At 36.4% G+C, this 25,860-nt stretch overlaps 1 protein-coding gene across 1 annotated transcript; it reads left to right on the forward strand.

Moving 5' to 3' along the window:
• The first annotated feature begins 92 nt into the window (after window positions 1–92).
• mlip (muscular LMNA-interacting protein) lies at window positions 93–25,860 on the forward strand. The gene is made up of 12 exons (XM_087803302.1): window positions 93–114; window positions 5,116–5,194; window positions 12,740–12,848; window positions 14,263–15,714; window positions 18,863–18,934; window positions 20,068–20,145; window positions 20,214–20,306; window positions 20,373–20,417; window positions 21,286–21,330; window positions 22,532–22,594; window positions 22,654–22,773; window positions 25,415–25,860. Exons 1-12 carry the CDS (start codon window positions 93–95, stop codon window positions 25,595–25,597), a joined length of 2,361 nt encoding a protein of 786 aa, XP_087659428.1. The 3' UTR covers window positions 25,598–25,860.

Raw genomic sequence — 25,860 nt, forward strand, 5'->3', positions numbered from 1 at the left:
GTCAGAGAGTTTCATCCAAGTTGTTAAATAGAAAAGAAAACTCCTGAGAGCCTCCAGCTCACTCAGGTACACGCAACACTCGACCAGTGATGATGATGATCCTGGAGAGACTCTGTAGACTTTTGTGTGTTTCTTGTTTCACACTGACAAGCCTACCAACACAAACAATCTATTTTACCTTGTGAGATTCATTTTCAGCTGCTGTCATGTTGATACTCTGGGAATTGAACCATATATATACATGTGTATATGTGTTTGTATCAGTGATTTATATTTTTTATATTCACGTTGTATTTATCTTAAGATGGCCATGTTGCCATGACAACCAACGTATGTTATCACATAGATGTCACACCCTCCCAGTATTTAAACACACAACACGTGAAGACGGCTGTGAATAAAACGAGGTAATGTTGTGATAATAAAGCATGTTTCAAGATCACACATCAGAGACACTACATCGACATGGCTCTAATCATTTTTTATTTTATTTAATTGACAAAGAATGATTTTTCTCCCTCTGAACATCACAACCATCCAAACGTCGATCACTGATTTGTTAGTGGTGGCGATCAGGATCCAGCAGATGACACAGACAGAGAGTCTGAGTGTGGAAATAGACGAGAGCAGCTGAGACAGGAATGAAGTATGTGGTGTACTCAAGGATTACTGATCACTTCTGAGGCCAGCTTTATTCTCTGACACGAGCAGTGAACTCAACACGACTAATGACAGGGAGCGATGATGCATCAGTGCGTCACATGAATCTTGTCTCATATTTAATTCTGTTAATATTAGTACATTAATGTAAATTACTGTATTACTGTAAATGCAATGACACATAAAATCACCATGGAAACATGACAGATCAAATAGAAACCAATCCTTTTTTAATTGATATGTTGTTTTTGTTCATCTTTGTGTTATCTCAGGGTCAAGAAGACCTGAACGCCTAAAAACCAAATGACGCGACCCTGAAATAAAACAAGGGTTAAGCATGGATAATTGAATTATATAATTTCTATTGAAAGATCAACTCATGTGTTTGGATACTTGTATTAAATTACTTCTATATTGATTATTGATATTTTTATTCCTATAATTAAAAAATAAATGTTTTGAATTCAATATTATTCAAACCGCAGCTTTTTCAATACAATACATTTTCCAAATGTTTAATTCAATTATAAAAAATTCACATTTTTATTTTAAAACCTATTGAATTCAATTATAACCCCCCCCCAAAAAAAACCAAAACAACAACAACAACAACCAAACAAACCAGAATTGCATTTAAAAAGATAAATTCGAACATTCAATATTCTGATGTCACTGATGTGCTTCTGTATAAGGTGTCCACTGAACATTTTTCCGTCTCCCCGTAAAACCACCTGGACACAAACTTGGTTTCTGGTTCAACATGACTATTGGATGTCACTCAACACACTTTACCTGCTGCTCATCAATTAAATAAAATAATTGAATGTTTCTCTGCAGCAGCGTTCGGCTGCAACATTGTTACCCAGCAGCCCGAGCGACATCTGCCAGCTATTTGGGGCCTATTATGAGTCTATAAAAGGGAATCTGCACAGAGGGACTCAGAGCAAAGGGAACTTGACGGCTGAGGTTTGATTGAGAGAAGAAACTCTGAGAAGAGGATGAAGAGTTTCAATCCATCAATCCACTCTTGACAAAGTCGTAACTGCTTTGTTTGTTTTTGTTTTGAAACCAAAATATGTCCAAAACAACAGCTTTAGAAGCTGCTGTAGTCCACTGTATCCTCTTGTCCTCAGTCATCATTGCGATCTTGCACACATTTCAATGTTCCTTTAACTGTGGAGGATGTAATGACAGGTAATTTTAATTGCAACACAAGAAATTAACGAAGAGTGAGAATATAATGATAATAGTAAACTAAAAATAAATCAAATTAATTTACACTTTATTGAAAATAACTATGATAGAAATAAAATAAAATTTGCATAAATTTATATAGGAATAATAATAAAATAAACAACTGATACAGTGCTTTTGATACTTGTGAAAGAAACAACACAGTTTTGATATTTAAGTGGATCCATAACTTTCTTGAACCCTTTGTGTATTTGGGGGTTTAGTATTTTATCTTTCGTTATTTGCCGCTATTTAAAGGTACATTTTACAGCCATCTAGTGGCTATAAGCTAAATTGAAACACAAACATGAACAAATGCCGTAAATATTCTCATGTTATTTATTTCATAATATAAAATAAATAAACCATAAAATAAATAAACATTAAATGAAAGAAAAGGACACAAAAGGGAAATGACAATATATATACTGTATATATATATATACAGTATATATATATATATATATATATATATATATATATATATATGTTTTAATATTGATACAGTGCTGTTTAATATCGATACGATATCATAAAAAAGGGGATATTATTTTAAACCCCTATGTGTAACAATTGAAATCTGGAATGTCTTCAAAATATTACCTTTATTTGAACCATTAACTCCATCTAAGCTTCTCCCGGGAACATAAGCACTTGAACACTTCAAAACATGAAACTCGATCTTGTCGTTTTCTGTCAGAGGTTGAGCAGAGACTTAACTTTAAAATGTATATCATGCTATTCAAAATGAAAGTACCATCATGTAACTAGTGTTTGTTAGAAGAATGTTTAAATATTTGTCTGAGCTGTGATACGGTCTGTTTACAAAACGGAGATAAGTGAGTGAAGTGAGTCCAGCAGCTGCTATATTTACTGGTCTTATCAGTGGAGGAGGCGTGTCCTGATGTAATTACACTTCCTATCGACACGCCTACGTGTTTCACTGAAGAGATGCATGAACTGACACATGTTTACAACACGTGAGCAATTATTTTCTTCTGTAGACGATCAATTCAAGATGACAGAATCATGTATTTATCCATAAATATATTGATAATTATTGATATTTATGTTGATGTGCCTTCAAATGAGATAACATGTTTGTCATGACTTTACTCTGATGACTTTTGTTTTTATGATTTTCGTTTTTTGTGATCGTTATTTTGGTTCCAATTTCTTTTCTGTTTTCAGGATTTTGTTTTAAAGTTCTTCCTGCCATTTCTTCTGTTTTTCCTGATTATTATTTTTCTTTTTTTTGTGGAAATTACATCCTTTTTTTTGCATCCCACCACGATGACGGCCTCGCTTCATTTCATCTTTGTTCATGGCTTTAGATAGATAGAACTTTATTGATCCCTCAGGAGGTCTCCTTCTGGAAATTGTTTAATCCAGTCTTCCACTTACACCATTGTTTTAATATCTTTCTGTTTTTCGTCAATTTCTTCTGTTCTTCATGAAAACATTTTTTTTTGTTGTAGATTTATTCTTTTTTTTGCTTCCCTCCGTCATTATGGCCTCGCTTCACTTTCAGAAGATCTGATGACTTTAATGCAGTTTTTCATGACAATTATTTTTCTGTATTATTGCACTAATTTCCTTCTGTTTTTAATGCTATTTTCCATCAGTTTTTTTTCCGTTATAAATGCAAATTCTTTTTGGTCAAATTGTATTCCATTTTTCTTTATCTTTTGCGACAGAAAACGAGTCATAAGTGTTTCTGTGAAATTATGAAAGTAAACCCCATTCATAATTCATAACATAACTTAATATAAACGTGCACCAACGAATCACACACACACACACACACGTTCTATGTTCTATTCGTGAAGCACCTTTCACAGACCATGGTCACAAGGTTCTTAAACAACAGTACTCTTGTTCCTATGATAGTTCGATGAAGTGTTTCTATTCCGGAGTAAATATAAATTACAAAGTTATTTTCTGTGAGATGAATGAAGGACACAAGTCTTAATATGATGGGAGATCTTTAGCATATGTTATAAAAACATAAGACAAAAACAAGATTAAATTGTAACTGAAGTGTATATTACTCTGTTTTATATTTATTTTATCTAATAATTCTCCATATACATGAAAAAAGTATAGACAAAACATGACATATAAATGTATAAAACCCCTTAAATGATTCAACTTTAACATGTTCTAGCAAGAAATAAAATTGTGCAAGATAATAAAAAAGTGTAAGATGAAATTGTTTGCAGGAAAGCACTCTTCGTTCGAAAGACTTCTTTGTTTTGCTCACGAGGGCTGCTTGTGATCTGGGATTGACAGAAGATGAAAATTGTTTGATTACTGAAGAAAATTGTTTGATTATGGTTAAACATCTTTGGATTATAGTTGAACGTTGTTTGATTTCAGTTAAAAATTGTTTGATAATAGTTGAGAATTGTTTGATAACAGTTGAAAATTGTTTGATTACAGTTGAAATGTTTTGGATTTCAATAGAAAATTATTTAATTACTGCCGAAAATGCGTTGATTACAGTTGAAAATTGTTTGATTATCTTTGAAAAATTGTTTGATTTCAGTTAAAAATTGTTTGATTATCTTTGAAAATTGTTTGATTATAGTTGAAAATTGTTTGATTTTAGTCGAAAATTGTTTGATTATAGTTGAAAATTGTTTGATTATAGTTGAAAATTGTTTGATTATAGTTGAAAATAGTTGGTTGTATATACTATATTAATTCTATTTTGTACATGAGTAATGCATACAAAACCAACATATGTGTGACTCAAAGTAAACAAGAGAAAAACATCAGCCATCAATGCAAGAAATAAAAGTAAAGTAAGAAAAGGTTATTCATTAGAACAAATTGGACAACAAGGATGTTGAAATGAAACAGAAGCTCCAGAGTTAATGATCCTGATCTGACATTGAAGTTGAGCTCTAATAAAAACAACAGCGATGACACTGAGTCATTATGAAATACATGCGGTGTTTCCACTGGAACGATATTTACTCATCAAACTGAGCGCAACAATCAAGTCCTTCGGGAGCCTCATGACAGAAGATAATTTAAAACGTAGAAGAAAGTCTTCAGAAGTTTGTCCAGACATAAATATCTAGTGGCAGCTACTTCACGACGTGTTAGAGTGCCTCTTTAAGCGTCGTCACACGGGGTGGTCAACCTCAGGAAATGATTTAGAGCTCAGAGTGGACCACGAGAAAGTCGGCGGCGCGAGAACTCACACACGATGAGGCGGTGCTGGTGGAAATGTGATCTACGAGGACAGCCTGATCCTGACTGCTAACCGCCTGGACGACCTCCAACTGGGCAAGTAGGAAACTCTCACTTTTAACCTTTGCAAGCGTCAGCTGTGTTGTGACTACACCAGACAAGCAAACAAGCTTTTAGGATTTTAATTTTAGAAACAAGTTACGCATCTGACTCTTTATATAGACTCTTGGTAAGCATTAAATTGTTTTAAACTACGGTGGCTGGGAAGTTCAAAACAACATCAATAGTTTGTAAATTTGTTTCAGTAGTTGTTGAAAAAGTGTTGAATTTAAGTATGTTTATCAAATTTCCCTTTTCACATATAACACTATTATAATTGTATCAATACTGGTATTTTTTGTCTGCATCATGTGTGAAAATGGAATTTGGGGAAATTTAATCTGATAGTAGTTTTTTCTTTTGTTTCAATAGTTTGCATATTTGTTTCATTAGTTTGTAAATTTTCTTCAAAAGTTTCTAACTCTGTTTCACTAGTTTGAAAATGTTTTTGAATAGTTTGCAAATGTGGTTTAATAGTGTGTAATTTTGTTCCAATAGTTAAAATTGGTTTAAATTGTTTGTAAATTTGTTTCAATAGTTTATAAATGTTTTCTAGTAGTTTTTATATGTGTTTCAATAGTTTGTTAATTAATTTCAATAGTTTGTAAATTTGTTTCAATAGTTTGTACATTTTTCCAAAAGTTTGTGAATTTGTTTCAATAGTTTGTAAATGTGTTTCAAAAGTTTGTAAATGTGATTCAATAGTCTGTCAATGTTTAAGAATAGTTTGTTAATTAGTTTCAATAGTTGGTCAATTAGTTTCAATAGTTTTTAAATTTGATTCAACAGTTTGTAAACTTGTTTTGCACTCAGTACAGTAAAATAGTTCATATGTTTTAATAAACTGACTCAACCTTATTACGACCATTTAAACCTGAGAGAAGATCTAAAGATTCATATTTTAATGATGAACCTTTTGAATTACTGACATCACTGAAGAATCCTGCCATCTCTACTGGTTCCTGCACATCACAGTATGGAACCTGGAGTCCTTTGATTTGCTTCTTGCTGCAAGAAGTGTAGCTTTAGTTCTGCTTCAAGCAGCACCTATAGATCCACACACATCAAACTGCCCTTAATACTTGAATTATACAACCAACTGCTGCCGTACAGTAGCTGCTCGTCCCCAACCAGCTCCCTTTTCCCTAATTTCATCTCCTTTGTAATTTGTAAGAAAGAAAACATCAACAAAAAGAGAATTTTTCTAGTTGTTGCAAAGTCCAAACCACAAAAGTTTTTTCATCTGAACTCCTCTAGTGAAGCTCAGGGAGTGTTTGAACTAGCTAGGATTTGGTGGGGGTTAAACAGCAAATAATTACATGTTTGAAAGCTAATTATGAGAACATATGGATAGTACATATGAGAAGCAAAATGTTCTTCATCAAATTGCTGCTTAGAGAAAATGAACGCATTGTTCCCTCGTGGTCATAATTACAGTCATTTTTACAAGCAAACAGAACCACAGCCAATACAAGTTCATCTTATGTGTTGATTTAAGTGTGTCTTAAGTTGACCTTGGACCTCTATTGGACTCATCAGTATGTTTCTTTTTGCACAAAACTCTCTTTTCATTGAAATATTGACATTAGAAAATGATCTTAAGCCCTGCCCACTGAAAACAGCCACTCTACTGTGACTGGTCAAGCACAGAGGTTTGTCACCGCATGTCTTTAATCCCGGAAGTTTCCACCTCAAAGGGACTGGTTGTATAAACAAAGCAAACTTTACAAAGTAATCCGTTAAAAACATGATGAGGGACTTACTGGATCTTGGAGAGGAAAAACATTTCGAGCATGAGTTTTATCAATAGCTGACCCTCTAACAATCCGAAATTTACATGGTCAACAATTCGATATACAGTATTGTGATATATTGTGATACAAGGATATATTTGTAGTATTGTTGAGTACTTGACTCTGGTGTTGACTCTTGACGAGGTCGCAGCTGATTTGATTTGTTTTAAAACCAAAATATGTCCAAACATCAGCTTAAAAAGCTGATAGAGTCGACTGTATCCTCTCGTCCTCAGTCAGTGACGAATTTCCTTGTTCTTTTCAATGGTCGCCGGATCTCGCCAGATTTAATTTTCCTTTAGCTGAGGAAGAACGTAATGATTGCTGCCATCTAGTGAACATTTAATTGTATCACAAACGCTGTTAATATTGAACATGCTACAGTTCAAAACTCTCAGCTATCCCAGCTGCTTGGAACGCGAGGCGGGGGACACCCTGGAAACACATACAACAATTCACACCTGCAGACTGACAATATTGTTTGTGATTCATTTGACTGTGCCCTGGTGTGAGGTTTGATATCAGACATTTTCAATGTTGTTGCAGCGACAGAAGAAAAAATGTTTCTACATTCCTATCAAAATACACTTCCTGCAAGACCTTTAAATCACATCCTGATGTAATCTCTGTGTGTCCCTCAACACAACAACATTTCAAGTCATTCATCTTCATTACTGTGTCGCCGCCTTCATTAGAAGATAATACATCTTTTTGGGGTCAAGCAGGGAGCAGGAGCGTGAAGAAACGACACAGCCAATATTTATACTCTCTAGTGAACTTGACTGGATGAGGAACATCATCATGGCGTGGCTACTGAAGCGTGAGAGGAATTGAACAACGACGACTGTCGTAATTCTTCTCTTCGATTCATTGGATTAGTCCGGAACTTGATGGTATCACTGAAATCACAATGTTTCAAACTTGACGCCCGGAGGCCAAATCTGGATCTCCAAGTCATTTTACGTGGCCCGCTGGATAGTTAGCTCAAAGTAGATTAAAGTTTATCTTTAAGCCAAGATAACGAAGAGAGACAATTGTATACAGAGACTTACAATTAGTTAGGCGAGAGTTTGTTAGAGGAGAACAAAGACAGAGATATTTATTAGTAAGTAATATTGCAAGTGAGACTTGTTGTTACTGACCACTTGGTCTGTGTACATTCTCTTCATGTATTTCTAATTGTGAAAAAATTGGAAAATTGTAACTTTATAATAGGCTTTTTTTCCATAATAGTACAGCCATGAAATTTTAGTCTTGTTTTGTTTTTCTCATTTTCAATCTTTCTTTTCCCAGAGAAACATGAATAATTCAGTCTAACGTTAGTTAACAGTTTAAAGACCTGTTTAAAAAAACATGACAAAATACTATATTATGGCTGAATTTTAAGGGAAAATGCTCTTCTTTTAAACCTGAAACACATTTTTCCTGATTTGTGTTTCAAAATTGAAAATAGAATGAATTAAAGTTATGGCAAATTTAATTAAAGCCACCAGTCAAACCTTTTCCACTCTCTCCGGATACACATTCAGTCTCCAGCAAAAGTGTGAGTAACAAAGATCCTACTGAAGGTGTTCAAAAGAAGAGAATGTGCATCTCTTGAGTCTCGGTGTGTGTGAATGTCTTTGACGTTTCACTGCCTCATCTCCAGTTTCCTGGAGCAACTTTGAAGCAGAACACATGCGACTCGGAACACCTTGAAGTTCAATTATATCAGATCAGAGATGTGAGAGAAGTCTGAACCAGCACCAGGTTCTGATTGGATGCTGCAGAAAAAAAGCTCACAGCTGACGTGAAGATACGACTTTGTGGATTTCTATGAAATTGCCAAGAAAAGTGATGAATACACACTGTATATTTATACAAACGTCAGTTAAAAGGTTACAAAAATTGAGAGTTCAGTGAAAACAAGGCTGGTAATCTTGTTTAAATGTATGCTTTCTTCTGTAATGTAATGTCAACTTTGAAATGTATTCCTCTGTGCTCTCAGATTTCCTCCCACAGACCCAGATAGAAACAAAATGCTATTTTCCAACTGGAGTTCCAATAGGTGTGAAAATTGTCACACATAAGAGTTAAAGACGAATACATCTTTCTCTAGACCCAGCTGTGGTTTTACAAAGAGTAGATGAATTCTTATTTACCATCCGTCACTGAGTACTTTGTCTTATAATCAAACATTTCATGTCTTTGTTCTCATGGAAATATCTTAATCTGATATGATAAATTACAGTTTTGTAATTTAACTGAAGATTTTCAGAATTTTCAGCGACAAGAAGAATTTACATCAATGAGTAACTGAGATAGTAAAACAGTGTCTTTGTTAAAGCCAGAACAAGTGTGTGAAAAGCAAGTTGAACAACTGTATTTGGTTAGATGAGTGTAAAAACAACAATTACAATTATATCTAAATTATTTTACTACAGTCAAATAACTTGATACAATTATTGCAAAAAATAAATTCAATTAAACCAACTTTTTATGTATTTTATTGCACTTTGTTACACACAAATATGTTCATGTTGACCTGGTAGTGAACAATTTTAGAATGGACAAATATTAAATACCTTTTTTTTTTCTCTAAATATTTCAGACTTTAGGAAGCTAACCGGCTTTTTGTAATTTATTTAAAAAATATGGGCACCAGACTTTTTTTGTCTTCCTTCAGGTTTCGTCGTCAACGTCAATGATCTTGTGATCATTGACGTTGAACGACGAATCCTCAATCGAGAATACGGATTACATCGTTAATGTACGTCAATATTTATCATCCTAAACATTTTTAACAATCTTGTTATTTAATTAACCCAGGACCCTTTATTTATATTAGGTAAGTAAGTAAGTAAGTAAGTAATTTTTATTTATAGAGCGCTTTTCCAGACCAGGGTCACAAAGCGCTTAAACAATCAAAACAATACTCAAAAAAGTGAAGAAAGAAGAGCTGAGCCAAAAGACAAAGCTCACCGAGACTCAGAGTAGAACCTCTGCTCCATCTATATTCACCAACTTGGTAGCCCAAAAAATGAGATGATAAAAGTGACTCAGATTACTCTTCTCTGTCTCGACACGAAAAGAGATGAGGTGAGGAGCCCAGTCATCCAGCAAAGACTCAGAGTAGAACCTCTGATCCTTCACATGGAGAGAAGTCACTGAAGGTGGCTGAGGCACATTTTTAAGGACCCCTCCGGAGGTGTGCCTGCAGGTCTAATATGGACCTCCAGCTGTGACAATAGATGAGGGTGTTAATGTCCAATTAGATACACAAACATCACAGCGGCATCACGGGTCCCTGGAGCTCCTGGGAGCGCCGCGGTCCGTGGGAGACTTCAAAGACTTTGGCTTCACCTCCTACAGTAGAGCTGAAGCTGGAAAAAGGAATAAAAGAAATGAGAATAAAAAAATGAACACAACAAACAACATGTTTCTGTGAGCTTCAAACTTAAAATTATGATGTTAATGAGTCTTATTGTTTGAGTATGGAAGTATATCAGTACCATAAGAATGTTTAAGGTAATTCAACTTTTGTTTTTTCAAACGTAAATATTTATTTTTTAATTTATTTATACAAAGTAAGTTTCTGCAAAGACATACTAAAAAGAATTCAACAGGGACGTGAGTAATTATTTTTCAATCTATAAAATATTGAATTAACATTTTTAAAACATTACAAATTCAACCTTTTTAATATAGAAATGATTGAATAAAATGAAATATTCTGATGACAATGATATTCTTCTTTATTGGAGTCTTAAACATGATGGTTGGACTCAATCATTAATCATCATCATCATCAAATCATTAATCATCATTGAATAATTATTTCAATTACATGCATGACCTTTTATTTTAGTGTTTCTTTCATTCAACTCATGATCTTACATTTACCTTTCTATATTTAACACACACCAATTGTACACATTCACACACTCTGATGGGAGTAGGCTGCCATGCAGCATGCAAGCTCACCATCAGTAGCCATAAAGGTTAAGTGTCCTCCTCAGGGACACAATGACACAATCTTATCCGGAGCTGGGATTTAACTTCTTAGACCACACACCAACCAGTTTACTATCTAAACGACGTCACTTTTTGGTTATAATTAGCTTGTGACTTTTAAAAAGCTTTTACAGTTTTAAAAATGTGATCGAGATCCAGAGTCGTTTTATCAGAAGACCTGGACGTCGAAACAGTCTCAAAATCAACTCCACAACAAGCAAAAACAAAATAGACTTTCCAAGTTAGTTATGTGGACACTGGAGTCACAATCAATGGATATAGAAAAATTAATTAACTGATCAATTATTTAAAAAGGATTAGCAAATGTGGATGTTAAACAGTCTAGAGTACAACCGTGATAATAGAGGATTGCAAGGAAGACGCAGCTCATTAAATGCTCTTAATTTATAAGCCGATCGTTTATTTCCTCCTACTGATGGGACTGACCAGAACATCTACCTCATGAACGTCATGTACCTCGTGTACTTCTGTGTACCTTGTGTACTTCTGTGTACCTTGTGTACTTTCATATACCTCGTGTACTTAATCAAATGTTTCTCATTATTTTGAAACACATCATCTTTCTTGTTGTTGTTCTAAACATCTTTCTTTAACAGTTGTTCTGAACATCTCCTGAATATTTTAATGTGCACCTTAAGAACTATTTATTTTCTCTGACAAACAAACAATTTGTACATTTGTACACACATTTGTATTTGTAGAGTTTTACCAAACACTGTAAAACGGCACTATGGCAACAGTGGCAGAAATAATTACATTTTGAAAGAACAGATGGGCCTTTAATTATGTTGCATAAGGAAGAATTAGTTTGAAAGACTAATTTTAATGTAGCGACTGGAGCTCAGTTGTCTTCATCTTCATCTTCTTTCAAAAAACATGCAAATTAACATAAATTAAACAAGGCTATAAGTTTGTTTGATTGTTGTTTAAGTTTGGTTGATTTCAGTCCATATTTTAATTGGTTTGAGATTATAATTTGGTTAATTAAACATATTATTTTGGTTGATTTAAGAATACATTTTGATTTATTCCAGTTGAAAATTCAATGGTTGCATGTTAGCGATGTTTAAAAACAAACATGGATGATTTTTTTTTTTTTAAACTTTGTGTGTCATTAGAGAGAGGCCAAAAATGTGTGAAAACTATAAAAAACACAAAAAAACCTTAATAAGTTCAAGTGAAATGAAACCACGGAATAAATGTTTTTGACTTTCAAAATTCTTTTTAACATCAACGCGTTCGCCCCTGGAGCCCGAACTACAGTTCCAGTAAATGTTTCAGATAAACCTCACAACAACATCGTTCAAGAGAAGCATTATCATATGCATGTCCAACCATCAAAGAGATCTACGCCAGCTTCAGATCTGCTGCTCATAAATGTGACCAGTGTAAACATAGTTCTCTAATTTAAGTTAGGCATTCGTGACATCTATATTTAACTCCAGAAATAATGAATTCACGTTTGAAAGAATTTTCTGTCCGTAAAAACTGGTCCTGGTTGGTATTCCAAGCCTCCGAGTCCATGTGGCTGTCAACCATCTGTTGTGAGGTCTGGGAGAGACACATGTGTGTGTACATGTGAGCCGTATGTGCGGGTCATGCTGTGAGAGTCCAGCACACCCCCTGAGCCTGGGTGGCGAGGACTGGGTGGGGGGCTCGCTGAAGTTCACAGTAGAATCTCTCAGGTTTCACTCTCTCACAACTCCTAAACATTTGTTTCGTTATCTCCTGACAGAGAGAAACCGAGAGGACGACAGGGACATCATGTCCGAGCTCCTGACGGCTGATTTAGTTTTTATCAACGACACAGAAGAGGGAGCAGCGAGACCCCCTGGACGGGAAATGATGGTTAGTAACACACAACACAACAGATGAGTCTTTTAAAGTATAATTAGTTACATTTTAAATTGGATCTCAATGGATGCTTGGTAGTTCTATTTATGTATAGAGTTTGTGTTGAGATCATTTTTTAATTGTTTATTGTTGAGCAATGAACAATCCATATTTAAATACATTATCAATTTTGCAAGCATTTGTTATCTGCTAACCTAAATCTAATATGAATCCAAGGTTCCATTTACTTATACAAATGTATCATTTTTTTAAACATCCAGAGCTTTTTAGATATTTAGATTTATACTCTATTCAACCTTAAGATTTCACTCATGTTCTACTCACCCTTAGGGTGGGATTATTTTCAGAGTAATCTGTTCTTTTTAGAATTATAGACAAAAATGTCTTATTCTAATTTAGCGACTGGAGCTCAGTTGTCTTCGTCTTCATCCAAAAAGTCACTTGATAACATCCAAATACCTCCGTACTGTTCTTCTGTAACATTCCTCTCGTACTGAAGCCTCGATATAAGAAATAGTTCAGAGAAAAATAAGCAAATCTATATTTCAAAGTTGTTTGTAGCGGATGATCCAAGGCCACTCATGCCACATCTTTCAAGAGAGTGTCTTTTTAGATGAGGAGAAGGATGAAGACAACTGAGCTCCAGTCCTACATTAAAATGGACGTACTTTTTTGTCTATAACTCTAAAAAGGAACAGATTACTGCCAACCCTTAGTCGGCATGAGGGTGAGTAGAAAATGAGTGAAATTATGATTTTAAGGCTTGGTGGCCAGAACCGTCCTTCAAGGTCTAAGGATACATTTACCCATTAGAAATGAATGTGTTATCCAAAACTAGCTTCCCTATCAGACCATAAATAATAAATAATTTCATTGCTATGCAGCACTGCAGTAGCTTTTCCAAAAAGCCTTTTTTTTCAACAGTAAGCCAAGTACCAGTTTAGATAAAGCAACATGGCTGTCTCAGAACGAGGTGAAGTTGACACGGAAACATGAGCTGTAGAGACAAAAAAAGTTTTTATTTGTCTCTATTTTTCAATTGTTGCCTAAGACCCAACAGGAAATAGTAGTAAAGTGGTTGACCGGTCCACAGGCTGGACATCTTTCCGAAAATAACAATGTACTTTAAGACAACCTTGTCACTAATAAAAATTGCGTGACACGTTTAAGTATGCTGATGACACACCCATGTGTGTTTTCCTGACGTGTGAACTGAAAAAAACCCCACATCATTATATTACAAGTAAATCATGTGACAAAGGTCAAACATGCAAACACACATGCAATACTGGTCAAAAACTTTAAAAACAAACTAGATCTCATGGATAATGAAGAAAGACTGTGTTGCTGTTGTGATGTATATCATTTCCTTATTCTATTTTGAATCTTTTTTTATTTTTAGTTGGAGTCCCAGATGTATCATGTGACGACACGTCAGTCTGAAAATACCCCCAAACCCGAAGCGGCCGGCAGGACCTCCATGGAAACGACTTTTAATAAACACGGAGGCAGTTCCCAGCAGCGATGTCACGCTGGACGCGCCGAGGTTAGCTCAGGTTATTCGGCGAATAGGACCCCTGACTCCATCCGCCGACCCTTAGATGTCTTTTCATCCCGAGAGTCGCTTTTCTCTGAAGACTCCGACCAGGAGAAGAGCTGGTCCACTGTTCGGGGTTCTACTGTCGCTTCTCCTGCCTCTTTCAGTCGCACCGTCTCGCCCTGCTCCTCTGTTCGCTCAGGGGTCTTCACACCATCTGTCATTCAGATCAGAAAGCACTTTCTGGCTCCCGGCTCTAGCCTGCTTCACATCCCTCAAACATGCTTCTCATCCTGCGAGAGCCTGTCTTCATCCATCTGTCCCCAGTCGCCGCCTCCGGCTCTTCGGCACCGACCTCCTCTTACAAGGCTTTCGCTTCTCACCGCCATCCTAAGAAAAGGCCGTCTCCCCATCCTGTCTTCCGCCCTGCAGAGGCCCTACACCCCCTGCTGGCCTATGAACCCTGTGACCCTGTCCTTCTGTAACGCATGCTCAGCCGCTTCCAGCGTCGCCTCGATCCCACTGGAACTCTCCTCCAGGTTCTCCTCTTCAGCATCGATAGACAGTCAGAATAGAACCATAACCTCTCCGGTTTTAGAGGATCACAGCAGGGGGTGTCCTCCGACAAATACTGTCGTCTCGCCCACCTGGTTGGGGGTTCGATCCCCACCTCCTGCGCCCCCGATGAGGACCTCGATGCGACCTCAAGCTCCTCAGTTTTGCTCGAAAACAGTTTTCAAACCGATGCAAGAAGGCATCACTGGCTTCAACTTCAAAAACTATCAGCCAAGGTCCCCGGAGCCGCAACATTGCAGCTCGTACGTGACGGGGCGAGAAGATAATTCCCTTAAAAGCATCGTCTCCAAATCTCCGGGAGCCATTAAAGAGACTTCTGAGCCTCAGTCATGCGCACGTCAGCAAAAGTCCTCTCTCGCCAAACTTCAGTGGCTTTCACAACAACTGCGCTCTCCTTCCGCCTGCTCCCCACAACCTCCCCCCTCGCCCTCACCTTCCCCCTCGCCCGCTGTCACAACCCAGACACTCTCGCCGCTCCCTTGTTTGCAAAACACAACGCAGAGGTGTCAGGGGTCAGCGAGGGATTACACGCCACCTCGTGGCGCTCACAAAACTCCCTCCTCCTCGTGCACACCTGTTGTTTCCCCGGGCTGGCTGACGCCCCTCTGCTCCCCCACGCCTTCTCCTGCTCCACCAATCCGGGACTACCTCACGCCTTCTCCTTCTCTGTCCCTGCGTTCCACGCCGTCGCCGCGGCCGGGGAGTGGAACCTCAGACTACAGTGACAGGGAGGGTAAAAAAAGAAAGGTAGACGAGTTTGAAGTGAGTGTATTAACAATCCCTGTGGTTGTATGTGTTCCTAATAACATCAAACACATTATATCCCATTACCTTGTTCAGCTTTGACGATGAAGGACTAAATGTATGGAAGTATATCAGTGCCATCAGAATATTGAATGGTTGGATTTCAGGTTGAGTTAAATTTTTTTTAAATATTTTTATACAAGTTTTATATTCTAATTCCAATGATTAAAAGATAACCTTTGAAACTCAATTTTTTTTGTAGGCTTTTAAAGATAAAATGTGTGTGTAATATTGCCTCAAATTAATGTGTACAATTTATTTTGAATTTTATTGAATTAGAAAATAACTCAAATTTTAACTAAATGATTGAAATTGATTATTTAACAAACAAATTAAAAGCTTAAAGGAATATTAAACTGTATATTAAAAAAAAATTATGCATTTAAAATTTTTTTTTTTTTTTTAATTACCTAAATAAAAACTATTTTCAATGAAAAAAAGTTTCAACATTGTAAGTTAAAAATTAAATCACTCAATATTCTCATGTCAGTGATTTACTTCCATATAAAAGAGTGAGAAATCCAATTGTTAATCTTTAGCAGAGTCCACATGAATTGTTTTAATACTCTCAATTGTGGGCCCCCAGGCGAGTTTGACACGCATGCTACACAGCTTAATTAAAAGTTTATAATTTCTTTCTTGCTTTTTGAAGTTTTCCCATCTTATCTATCTGCGATGCAACTGCTTTGTTCATGCTCTGATTCAATTCTTCTCCAACCTTTTGCCACGACCCCTTGAACATAAAACATCTTTGCAGATAAATAGATTAATTATTTCTTTTACTCACTCATATTGAAGAAACATAGTTTTTGTGTACATTTGTGAGAGAAACAACTTTGTGGCCTTCAAATAAACCGGATTCATTTTCACAAGGTTAGGCTGATAATGCTAAATGAAGTGAATTATTTTCTTCTCATATCTTTTGTTTATTTGTTTATTATTTTCATTCCCAGACTTGAATTTAAACTCTAAGAAACAGCATTTTTTAAGGAAATGCTGTCACTTCTGTTTAGTATGGAGGCAAAGACAGTACTTGTGTGTATGTGTGTATCCGTCACTGAGACAGAGACCAGAGTTTTTGGACTGGCCGACAGTCATTGGTGTGACCCTCCTCTCGCACGAGCTAGATGGGATTTGCTCCACATCAAGTACCAGCAATAAGCACTTGAATACTGATGATGAACAATACAAGTGATATAAATCCGACACTCGGTCTGATACTTAAAAATGTTTGTCAATTTCTCTGTCTTTCTTTTACTCGTGCTAATACAGCGGCCAATGTCAAACTACTTGACCTCCCTAGAAATAATCTTTAATTTGATATTATTTGAATGCTTTATTTCGAACATATGCGGGTACATAGGAAAGTACATTTAAAACAAAACCAATGAGATTAGTCAAAAAATAATAACAATAGTCCTAACAATAATAGTCAAAAGAAAATAATAATACCATAACCCACATGTCTGAAAAAGAGTAGGATGAAGCATAGGCTTATTTAAACCTACCCCTTGTCCACTACTCAAATAATAACCATCAACCCCAAATATACATATTTACATGATACATATTTACAAAATAGAAGATAAAAGGAGTAAATAAATGATTCATCAATCATTAATGATAACACCCTATTGTTAAAGCCCTTCTTCTCCCTGTATTTCGTGAAAACCATGTGTTTGTACTGCTTTTTAAACTGGGTCATGCTTGTACACTGCTTGAGCTCCTCATCCAGTCTGTTCCACAACCTCACTCCACAAACACAAACACAAACGCTTTTTAACGTTGTAACGTTGCTTTGTACATGATTTGTGCTGTTTGTAATTGAACCAGGTCAGTGAATTTTAAGGTTTTTTAAGAATAGTGAATTTGTGTGATCTGTATAACCTGTATTATGAATAATTCTTATGGCTCTTTTCTGTAGTATGGATAGTGATCGTATTGTACATTTGTAAATATTGGCACAGACTTCTGCACAATAATGTACATGTTTTCAACCACAAAAATAAGCATCTTTGTTACTCACACAAGAAGGTGTTAAGAAAGAGATGATGTCATCAGTTCACCCATGATTCTTATCTAATATAACATTTTTGTCTGATATTTCATTATGTTAATATAAGTACATTAACAACTTTATTGACACTACACACACAGAGAAAACAATGTTTGTAAAGGTCCAGATAATTGATGACCAGCCCCTCTATTAGTTAGATAATAAACTAATGGTCTGCTTTCTTTTGCCATTGATTTGATTAGATCAGCCATGTGTCAATCAAAACAGAGAATTTGCCGTTTGGAAGATCATTACATTTCATGAAAGGTTGTGAGGGGAGCAAATAGGATATTAAAGGAAACTAATCTTAGGTGCAGAGATGTGGAAATCTGTTTTTCTGTGAGATCTCCGGTGAATTTACATTGGATTTATTTTCCATAACAATGCCCTGCAAACTGTTTTTGCTGCGAGGCCAAGTTAATATTTGTTTAAACTCCTTCACATAGTAAATGGTTCTATTCAGCAGTTCAACTAAAACAACCAATTTTGAATCAGAGAAATGATTCAATATGAGGTTTTGTTTCACGCTCTAGGGAGGCTTTTTGTTCAAATGTGGAACATTAATTAAACATGAATTAAACACTTAATTAAGTAGTTCATTGTTAAAGATATGAAAGACTCAGGGAAACAAAGAACAGGAAATTATATTACACTGAAGCTCTCCCTTCTTCTATCTCAGGGTCAACATGACCCGTAACCAATGTGTTTGTGGTATCCCTTGTGTCGTCTCTGGGTCAAGGTGAACGACCTTCACCACTGCATATGTATTTATGGAAGCCAGGAAAGTCATCTGGACACCTTTGATTTGACGTAACTTACAGCATCAACTTCTGCTGGGCTCAAAGTAAACTCTGGGATCTTGTCAGACGTGGTTCTGCTGCAGTGCGATCCCTCTCGGCCAAACGAATTAAGACTTGTGCATGATGAGTCTCCTGCGGGTGTGAGAGAGCTTATGTGATTGACACGTGTTGAAAGGAACTCTACGGGATGATAATTAAAAGTGTTTAACCACTCTCTGTCTTCTGACACCTCCAGCCACGCAAGATTAAGTCCAGCTACAAATCGCTCGCAGCCATCCCGACGAACACGCTGCTGCTGGACCAGCAGGTGAGATAATTGTCTGTAATCCCACCGAAGCGTCGTCCAATCATGCTCCTGCTCTAGAGAGGAACTGCTTTCAAACTTCACATCCCAATCAATAGTTTTGTCCATGGAAGTTTATATCAGTGTAACTTCTTTATTAAAATTAATTAAAAATTAATTATTTTTTTGTATGCATTGAATTATTTAAAAAAATAATGTAATTAAACAATTTCTATATTGTAACATTTATATGTTTTAATGGAAGAATTAAATTCAATCATTTGGACATTGAAAGGTTGCATTTGTTTCAAGCTTTGAACATTGACATGATTGAATAATAATAAACAACATAGTTTCAAAGAGACACAATGTTAAATTCCACCATTCAATATTCTGAGACGCAACAGTTCCAAGAAAAGGGTCTTACAGAATATCTTGACAGGTAGTTTATCAACTCGGCAAAGTGCAGGATGCAGACAAAGACTTCCATATAAACCTCTCCTTATAAGGTATTACCTTCCTCGATTAAATATATAAGAAACATGGCTTTAAAGGTAAACTAATGTGAAACTCTCCTGACTCACATGTTGTAAATGTCCAAGTCTTCCTCTCTAAGACGCAGTAAGTCCCTTATCATGACCATGTTTTGAACTTATCACTTTATAAAGTTTGTCTGAAATGGGGGCGAACGAGAGGTTACGAGAGTGAAGTCCATTAATAATGGTCTTAAGATAATTTTCTAATGTCAATATCTTTATTAAAAGACAGTTTTGTGCAAACATACACATACTGATGAGTACAATAGAGGTCCAGGATCTATTTAACACACACTCAAATACACACTTAACGAAATAATTATTTTATGTTGTAATTTACATATACTTCCATTTTACTCTGAGTACTTTGATTTTCTCACACAGTCCAAAAATATGCAAGACCTTGCAGAGGGTATCAGAAGTAGAAAATGATGGATTAGATAAAAACATGAATCTTTACTCTGTCTTGAAGAATATGGATTTTAAAATGAGCTGCGAGGCTGTGATGGATGAAGTGCTCGTCAACAAGCTTTGGTCGTTTGTTCAAGGCTGCTTTTGATTCCACGCAGCAGACAGAATGCTTAAAAAATCAGCCCTTGTGACTCTCCTGTGGCTCTGCAGGCGATAGACGAGCAGGTTGAGAGAGCCGTGAGTCCTTGTGTCAAGACGGTTGAGATGGATGTGGACACCCACGCTGAGGTACGACCGCCGACGTCACAAGTGCTCAACACACTGACGATTAAAATCCATCTGTTTTTTCTCTGCAGATGTGTTCGCCGGCTCAGCTCCGGCTCCAGTCGCAGGAACTCTACGCCGAAATTGACGAGATACTGGCAAACTCCAACACGCCAGAGAAACCAGTCAGTGTGAGAATGACCCCTGAATTCAAAACATGTCAAAATAAACACTTTTGTTTGTTTTTATAGGAAAAAAACGCTTCGTGGAGAACAAACGTGTGCACAGAGCTGCAGGTAATGTCTGACTGTCACAGAAATAGAGCTGTTTTGTCTGATGGTTTTAAATGTCTTACATTAAATGTCTTTCTTCCTTCTATCATTCATCAATAAGACAAAATACATTGAGACGAGTCAGAAAATGAACTCACGCGATGAGAAAACTTCAAAATACGGTTGGACACTGAGGCATATCTAGCAGGTGAAAGATCAGGTGAAGTGAACCAATGTAGAAATAGAATACATAAGCAGAAGCCTGGTCAGAGATATACTCTGAGAAAACACAACAGGAAGTGAGATAAAAGTGACCAGAGATGAAAGAATTCTTTCTATAATTCATCAAAGCAAGACTTGACGTATGGTTGCCCAAGTTTAAGTTTGGCTGTAGTAGAAAAAAAGAAGTTTGTCAGGGTGTGTCCCGCTCAGGGAGTCCCCTGCCAAAGTAGAAAGGTAAACCAAAATGCTCAATAATCCCTAGGTTTTGCCTGATTCTTCTTACTTCCTGTTCATTTCATAGTGTGTTTTAAATGTTACTTGTTACTTCTAAATAAAGCCCCAAGATGACAAGACTGTTTCTGTGCCTATAATAGAACTTAATTTGATGTTTTAACCTTTGATCGGGTTTTATCGTATTTTCTTGCATTTTATTCTTCTGTATTCATTTGAATACTTGTCTTGTGCTTTTCTTAATGTCATGTTGAACTGAATAATTTTACATTTTGCATTCTTCTCTTTGTGACTCCTTCAGTCTAAAAGCTGCTATAGAAAAAAAAATTGTCATTACTTTTTCTTCCTTTTGCATTTGAAAACTCTGAAACCAGTCATGTCCGGAACTATTTTACACCTCATCTCGTCTTTTAACCTTTTTTTTATTTGTGTTCAGCAGAACAATTCGTCTATTGCAAAATCATTGGGGCGGGAAACGAAATATGTGAGTTTTTTTTTTTTAAGTTTATCTTTAACTAAATTGTACCTCTAAACAGTATCTGAAACCTGGTGAGAATAAAGTTTATTTACTACATTTATATGACCTAAAAAGAGCTGGTTTTGTTTTCACTGTTTAGCTTTTAATGAACATGAGTCAAACAGCACAAGATAAAGCAATGATGCTAATTCCTAAATACTTCTCAATACTGTGTCTACTAGATGAAAATGTTGATATTTTTATATTTACTTCATATTTTCCTCTTACAGAAAAGATTGTACAAGTTTATTATTGTGGTCAAGCAACTATCTCTCCTGACCTCGCTCATGACGAAGGATATAAAACTCAACAAAACATTTTTTTGTTCCCTATATTTCCTAATTCCCCTTATCCAGTGAATAAATGTGTTTAATCAAATAAACATTTAAATCTATGGGTCAAGCTAAAAAGATTCCTGAACCAAATTTAAGGCTTGTAACAGTAAATGCCCTTTAGTAGATGCAATGCATTGTGGGAGGTGTGTTTGGAATGGAAGTGGCCCATAGATGTGTTCATATTTAACAAGGTATTGTTTGCACAAAAGGGTGGTTTGTCCATAAAGATGAAGAACGAAAGTATGTGGATGAGACCTTTGGCTTTGCCTGATTTGGTAACTGATTATGAGGCTTCATGAAACAGTGTCTCTAGACATCAGCGAGTTTATCAATTCAAAGGATGGGATGAGCATCAGCGATTCTCTGATTTAAAATAATCTTCTTAGTTGCTTCTGTAGATACCATGTACCAATGATGTGTTGATGAAGCTTCATGAAACAGCTGTGATACAGTGTCTTCATTAACATTAATTCAGCTTTCATTGAATAAGTTGATCAGTGCCACAGTTTATGGAGCTGAGAGTGCCATCTAGAGGCCTATTGAAATAAAAACCCTTCATCATGATATGTTATAAAGTGCTTCATGAGGCCTCATCTATCGAACACTTCCATGAACCATGATGCAGAGAGATTTCCAACCAACTTTATGTCCTTAATTCATCATTGTACTTTTTAGAAATTGAGTTGAAATTATTAAAAAACTATTTAAAAAACGACCACCATATTTGTGTACTACAATGAGGGGTGTCTGTGCAATACTTAATGAACTATCTTAATACGAATCCTGGATAAATAAAATAAACAACACTAACATTGTATGTCTTGTTCCATCAGGCCTCTTTAGGGAACTTACTTTCCTCAGCTGGAAACGAAGGGAGGATGTTTGACTACAACAAGGTAAGACTGGGACCTTATCATCCACTTATTGTTTGAACATAATGAATCCCTCCACGCAGACCAAGCCCGGAGTTATACGTCCGATGACAGCAATTCCGAGACTGACGGTGGAGGATGAAGAGCAGTTTTATCACAACCCCTTCAAGCAGTATTTTGGACAGCAGAGAGAGAGAGAAAAGGTAGGGTCAGTGTCAATATATTCAAGTGTGAAAGCACACACAGACTCTCAATGAAATCTAGGGCTGTCCATACAAAGATGGTGCTCAGCGAGAGTTAGTCGGAGGCAGAAACATAGATTCTGAAACACCAGACAGATTCCAAGTGGGCGACGGGATTGAAAGTCTGATTCATGCTTGGAAATATATTAAAGGACAACTAATGTAAAAACTCCAACTCTCCTGACTCAAATGTTTCAAATGTTGAAGTCTTCCTCTCCAAAATGCAATAAGTCTCTCATCATGACCATGTTTTGATCTTACTTAAATACTATTAATTTCTCCTCTGTCTGAAATCTGGGCGAACGAGAGGTTAAAAGGTTCCATTATGACGTAATAATGGCTTCACTCCTCCTCCAGCCAGCTGTAATCACACCCCACTGTGTTCATACAACAAGTCCCTTGGAGTTGGAGACTTCCGGGATTGATGACACGCAGTCAAAAACCTCCATGCTTGACTAATTTCAGCAGAGTGGGTGTGGTTATGGTAAACAAGATTTAATTTCCAGAAAAACAAAGCTTTTTCATTGGGCCGGGCTTAAGCACATTTTATTGGTGTTCATATTTCAATTAAAGAGAGTTTTGTACAAGCAGACACACACTGATGAGTACAATAGAGTCCAAGATCAATTCAAATACAGATTAAAAATAAAAACACTCTCACCAAAAGTTGTCTCAGTATGTGGGACACTGTTTCCCTCGAGCAAGGCACTAAAATAGGAGATAAAATAGTTCAGGCCGGAAGTGAGGTGCAGGAGGTTAAATTACTAAATAAATCAGCATTTGCAGACAATAATCACTTTTGATGTATAACCTTACCATATGTTTATGCCTATGAGATACACTTTGATTTTATTCATATATTAATTACAGGTGTGCTTACTGACCTGGACAGATTTTAAATGGTACACAGTGCTCAACAATCTGTCAACATATGTTTGTACGAATTTGGTAAGCTATGGAGCTGCATACACCAACTCATCCCTCTTTCACTTCTTTACACCATCTTCCAAACATCAAAGCAGCTTTTTTGATTGACAGCTAGCTGACCTTTATTAGACATGGTTTTCTGTGTGTGTGTAGTGCCATAAAGTTGTGAATTTACTAACATTAACAGAATAAAATATCAAACATACACAAATATTATACAGTATTAGGCAAGAATCACGTGACTGAGTGAACTAATGACTCTGACACTAAAGACTTTTCTGCATGAGTCGCCGTAATGTGAGGCATAGAGCTGCTTTTAGTGTAATTCTGAGGTCAGGAAGGTTTCACAGTTAAAAGAAATACTGGGCGAGTGTCTTTCCTGTGTCAATCTGTGACACAATATCAGCCTCCTCTCTGACATCCTGATGGATATTGGAAGTAGAGAGGAACAGAGTGCAGTTCAGGGTGATAGTAATCAGTAGAAAATCTTCCCGAAAGCTTCTGTGAACAGAGAAGGTCAACTGCAAATCCTGGGCTGAAGTGAAGGAACCTTGTTATGGGGGTAAAATATGCACACGAGCAATGGTTCATAACCACATATTAAATGTCAGAGTTGATAAGACAATTAACATCGCATCTTTCTTTAAAGGCATCAGTCGACTCTGACAGGCGTCACTTCTGCAGTGAAACATGTTATTTGAAGCCTGAACTGGAATGTTCATCAAGGCTTTTAAGGTCATTTTGCTACAAATATACACTTGTATAATATTGATATCTATCTATATGGATTTTAATCATTTTGTAATCAAACTCATTGATTGACATCTTGGTAAGTCCATTTATTCATGTACTGTAGATGAATTCCCTTATTAGGCAGATGATTAGTCCCAGAGCTGTCACTTACGACCTCCAGTTCGTCCTGCCTTAATAATTATCTGCAGTTTATAAATCAGGGCTCCAGCCAGTCAATCACCTGCCTTGCTCAAAGGCCAGTTGAGAATTCAATTTTTAGAAGCACAGATTTTCTGAGGGATGTCAACTCTTCTGCTACTATTTCCTGTTGAATATACTCTCCATTGCTATAAATAAAAAAATACTAACTTCACGTTATTCTTTTTCTTGATGGCACAGATATTACTACACCAAAGGCATAAATGTGTGGTGAATTTGCTTTGTGTAGATATTTTTAATTACATTCATTGTTCATTTTCTGTCTCCATGTCAACTTTACGTCGCTTTATCTTACGTTGCTTTATCTAAATTTCAAGCTCTTCAGCATAAAAAAGCACTCTTCCTAAAAACAGTATAAACATGGACCGTAACCAGCCTTTGGTTAGCTAAAACCAGTTCTAATCCTAACAATCCTAACATATCATTTAGGGCAGGAAATCGTACTGTCATGTTTTGGTGAATTTTGAACAAAAATATTCTGTGCTCAAATGAGTTGAGATCAGGTGTTTGGAGACAACGGTGATGCAAGAAGAAGATTGACTATTATAATCAACCAGCGATGAATATTCATGCGAGACCAAACAGGCATTCTCAGGGGAACTCATTTTCAGCAATTTCACTCCTGGCAATATTCTGTATAATTGGAAAAAAACAATCAGAGTCTGTTTCTGATGTCTACTTTCCTTTGAATTAACTCCTAGGAATTCTTGTCCTTTGTCTTCAGGTCTATTGCTCGGCTCCCAGGCTGCCTGGAAAAAGTGGCTGTTCGAGTGTGTTGAGTCAAACTCTTAGAGACGAAGAGGAACCTGGAAAATCATCAGCAGCTCATGACCTGAAGATTACTGAACCCGGAGACCCGATCAGTCAGTCTCTGCGGCACATGGAGGCTTTTGGGAGTCACATTTGAATTATTATGAGATGACATGATTCCGCTGTTCTGATGATGATGCTGGTGACCTCCTGGTCTTTTGTAACAAGCGCTTTTAACACATATTATCTTGATGATTGAAGGGTTGGGTGAAGGTAGAAACGTGGGCGACTGTAATGTTGTTTAAAGGAAATGAGTCTTTTTTTTCACCCTGGTCTGGAAGATGCAATAAACTACTTTGTTCTGGACTCTTATAAAGACACAATAAAATATAAACGTTTTACTCGTACACATATGAAGCA

This window comes from Callionymus lyra, chromosome 11 (genome assembly GCF_982586985.1).
Source record: "Callionymus lyra chromosome 11, fCalLyr1.hap1.1, whole genome shotgun sequence".
Classification (NCBI taxonomy): domain Eukaryota; kingdom Metazoa; phylum Chordata; class Actinopteri; order Syngnathiformes; family Callionymidae; genus Callionymus; species Callionymus lyra.

Excerpts from the sequence above, each read along its gene's own strand:
- mlip (XM_087803302.1), top strand. The coding sequence starts at position 93 with ATGATGATCCTGGAGAGACTCT. Across the intron at positions 5,195-12,739 it reads GACGACCTCCAACTGGGCAA|AAACCGAGAGGACGACAGGG; the intron begins GTAGGAAACTCT and ends CCTGACAGAGAG. Across the intron at positions 20,418-21,285 it reads ACGTGTGCACAGAGCTGCAG|AACAATTCGTCTATTGCAAA; the intron begins GTAATGTCTGAC and ends TGTGTTCAGCAG.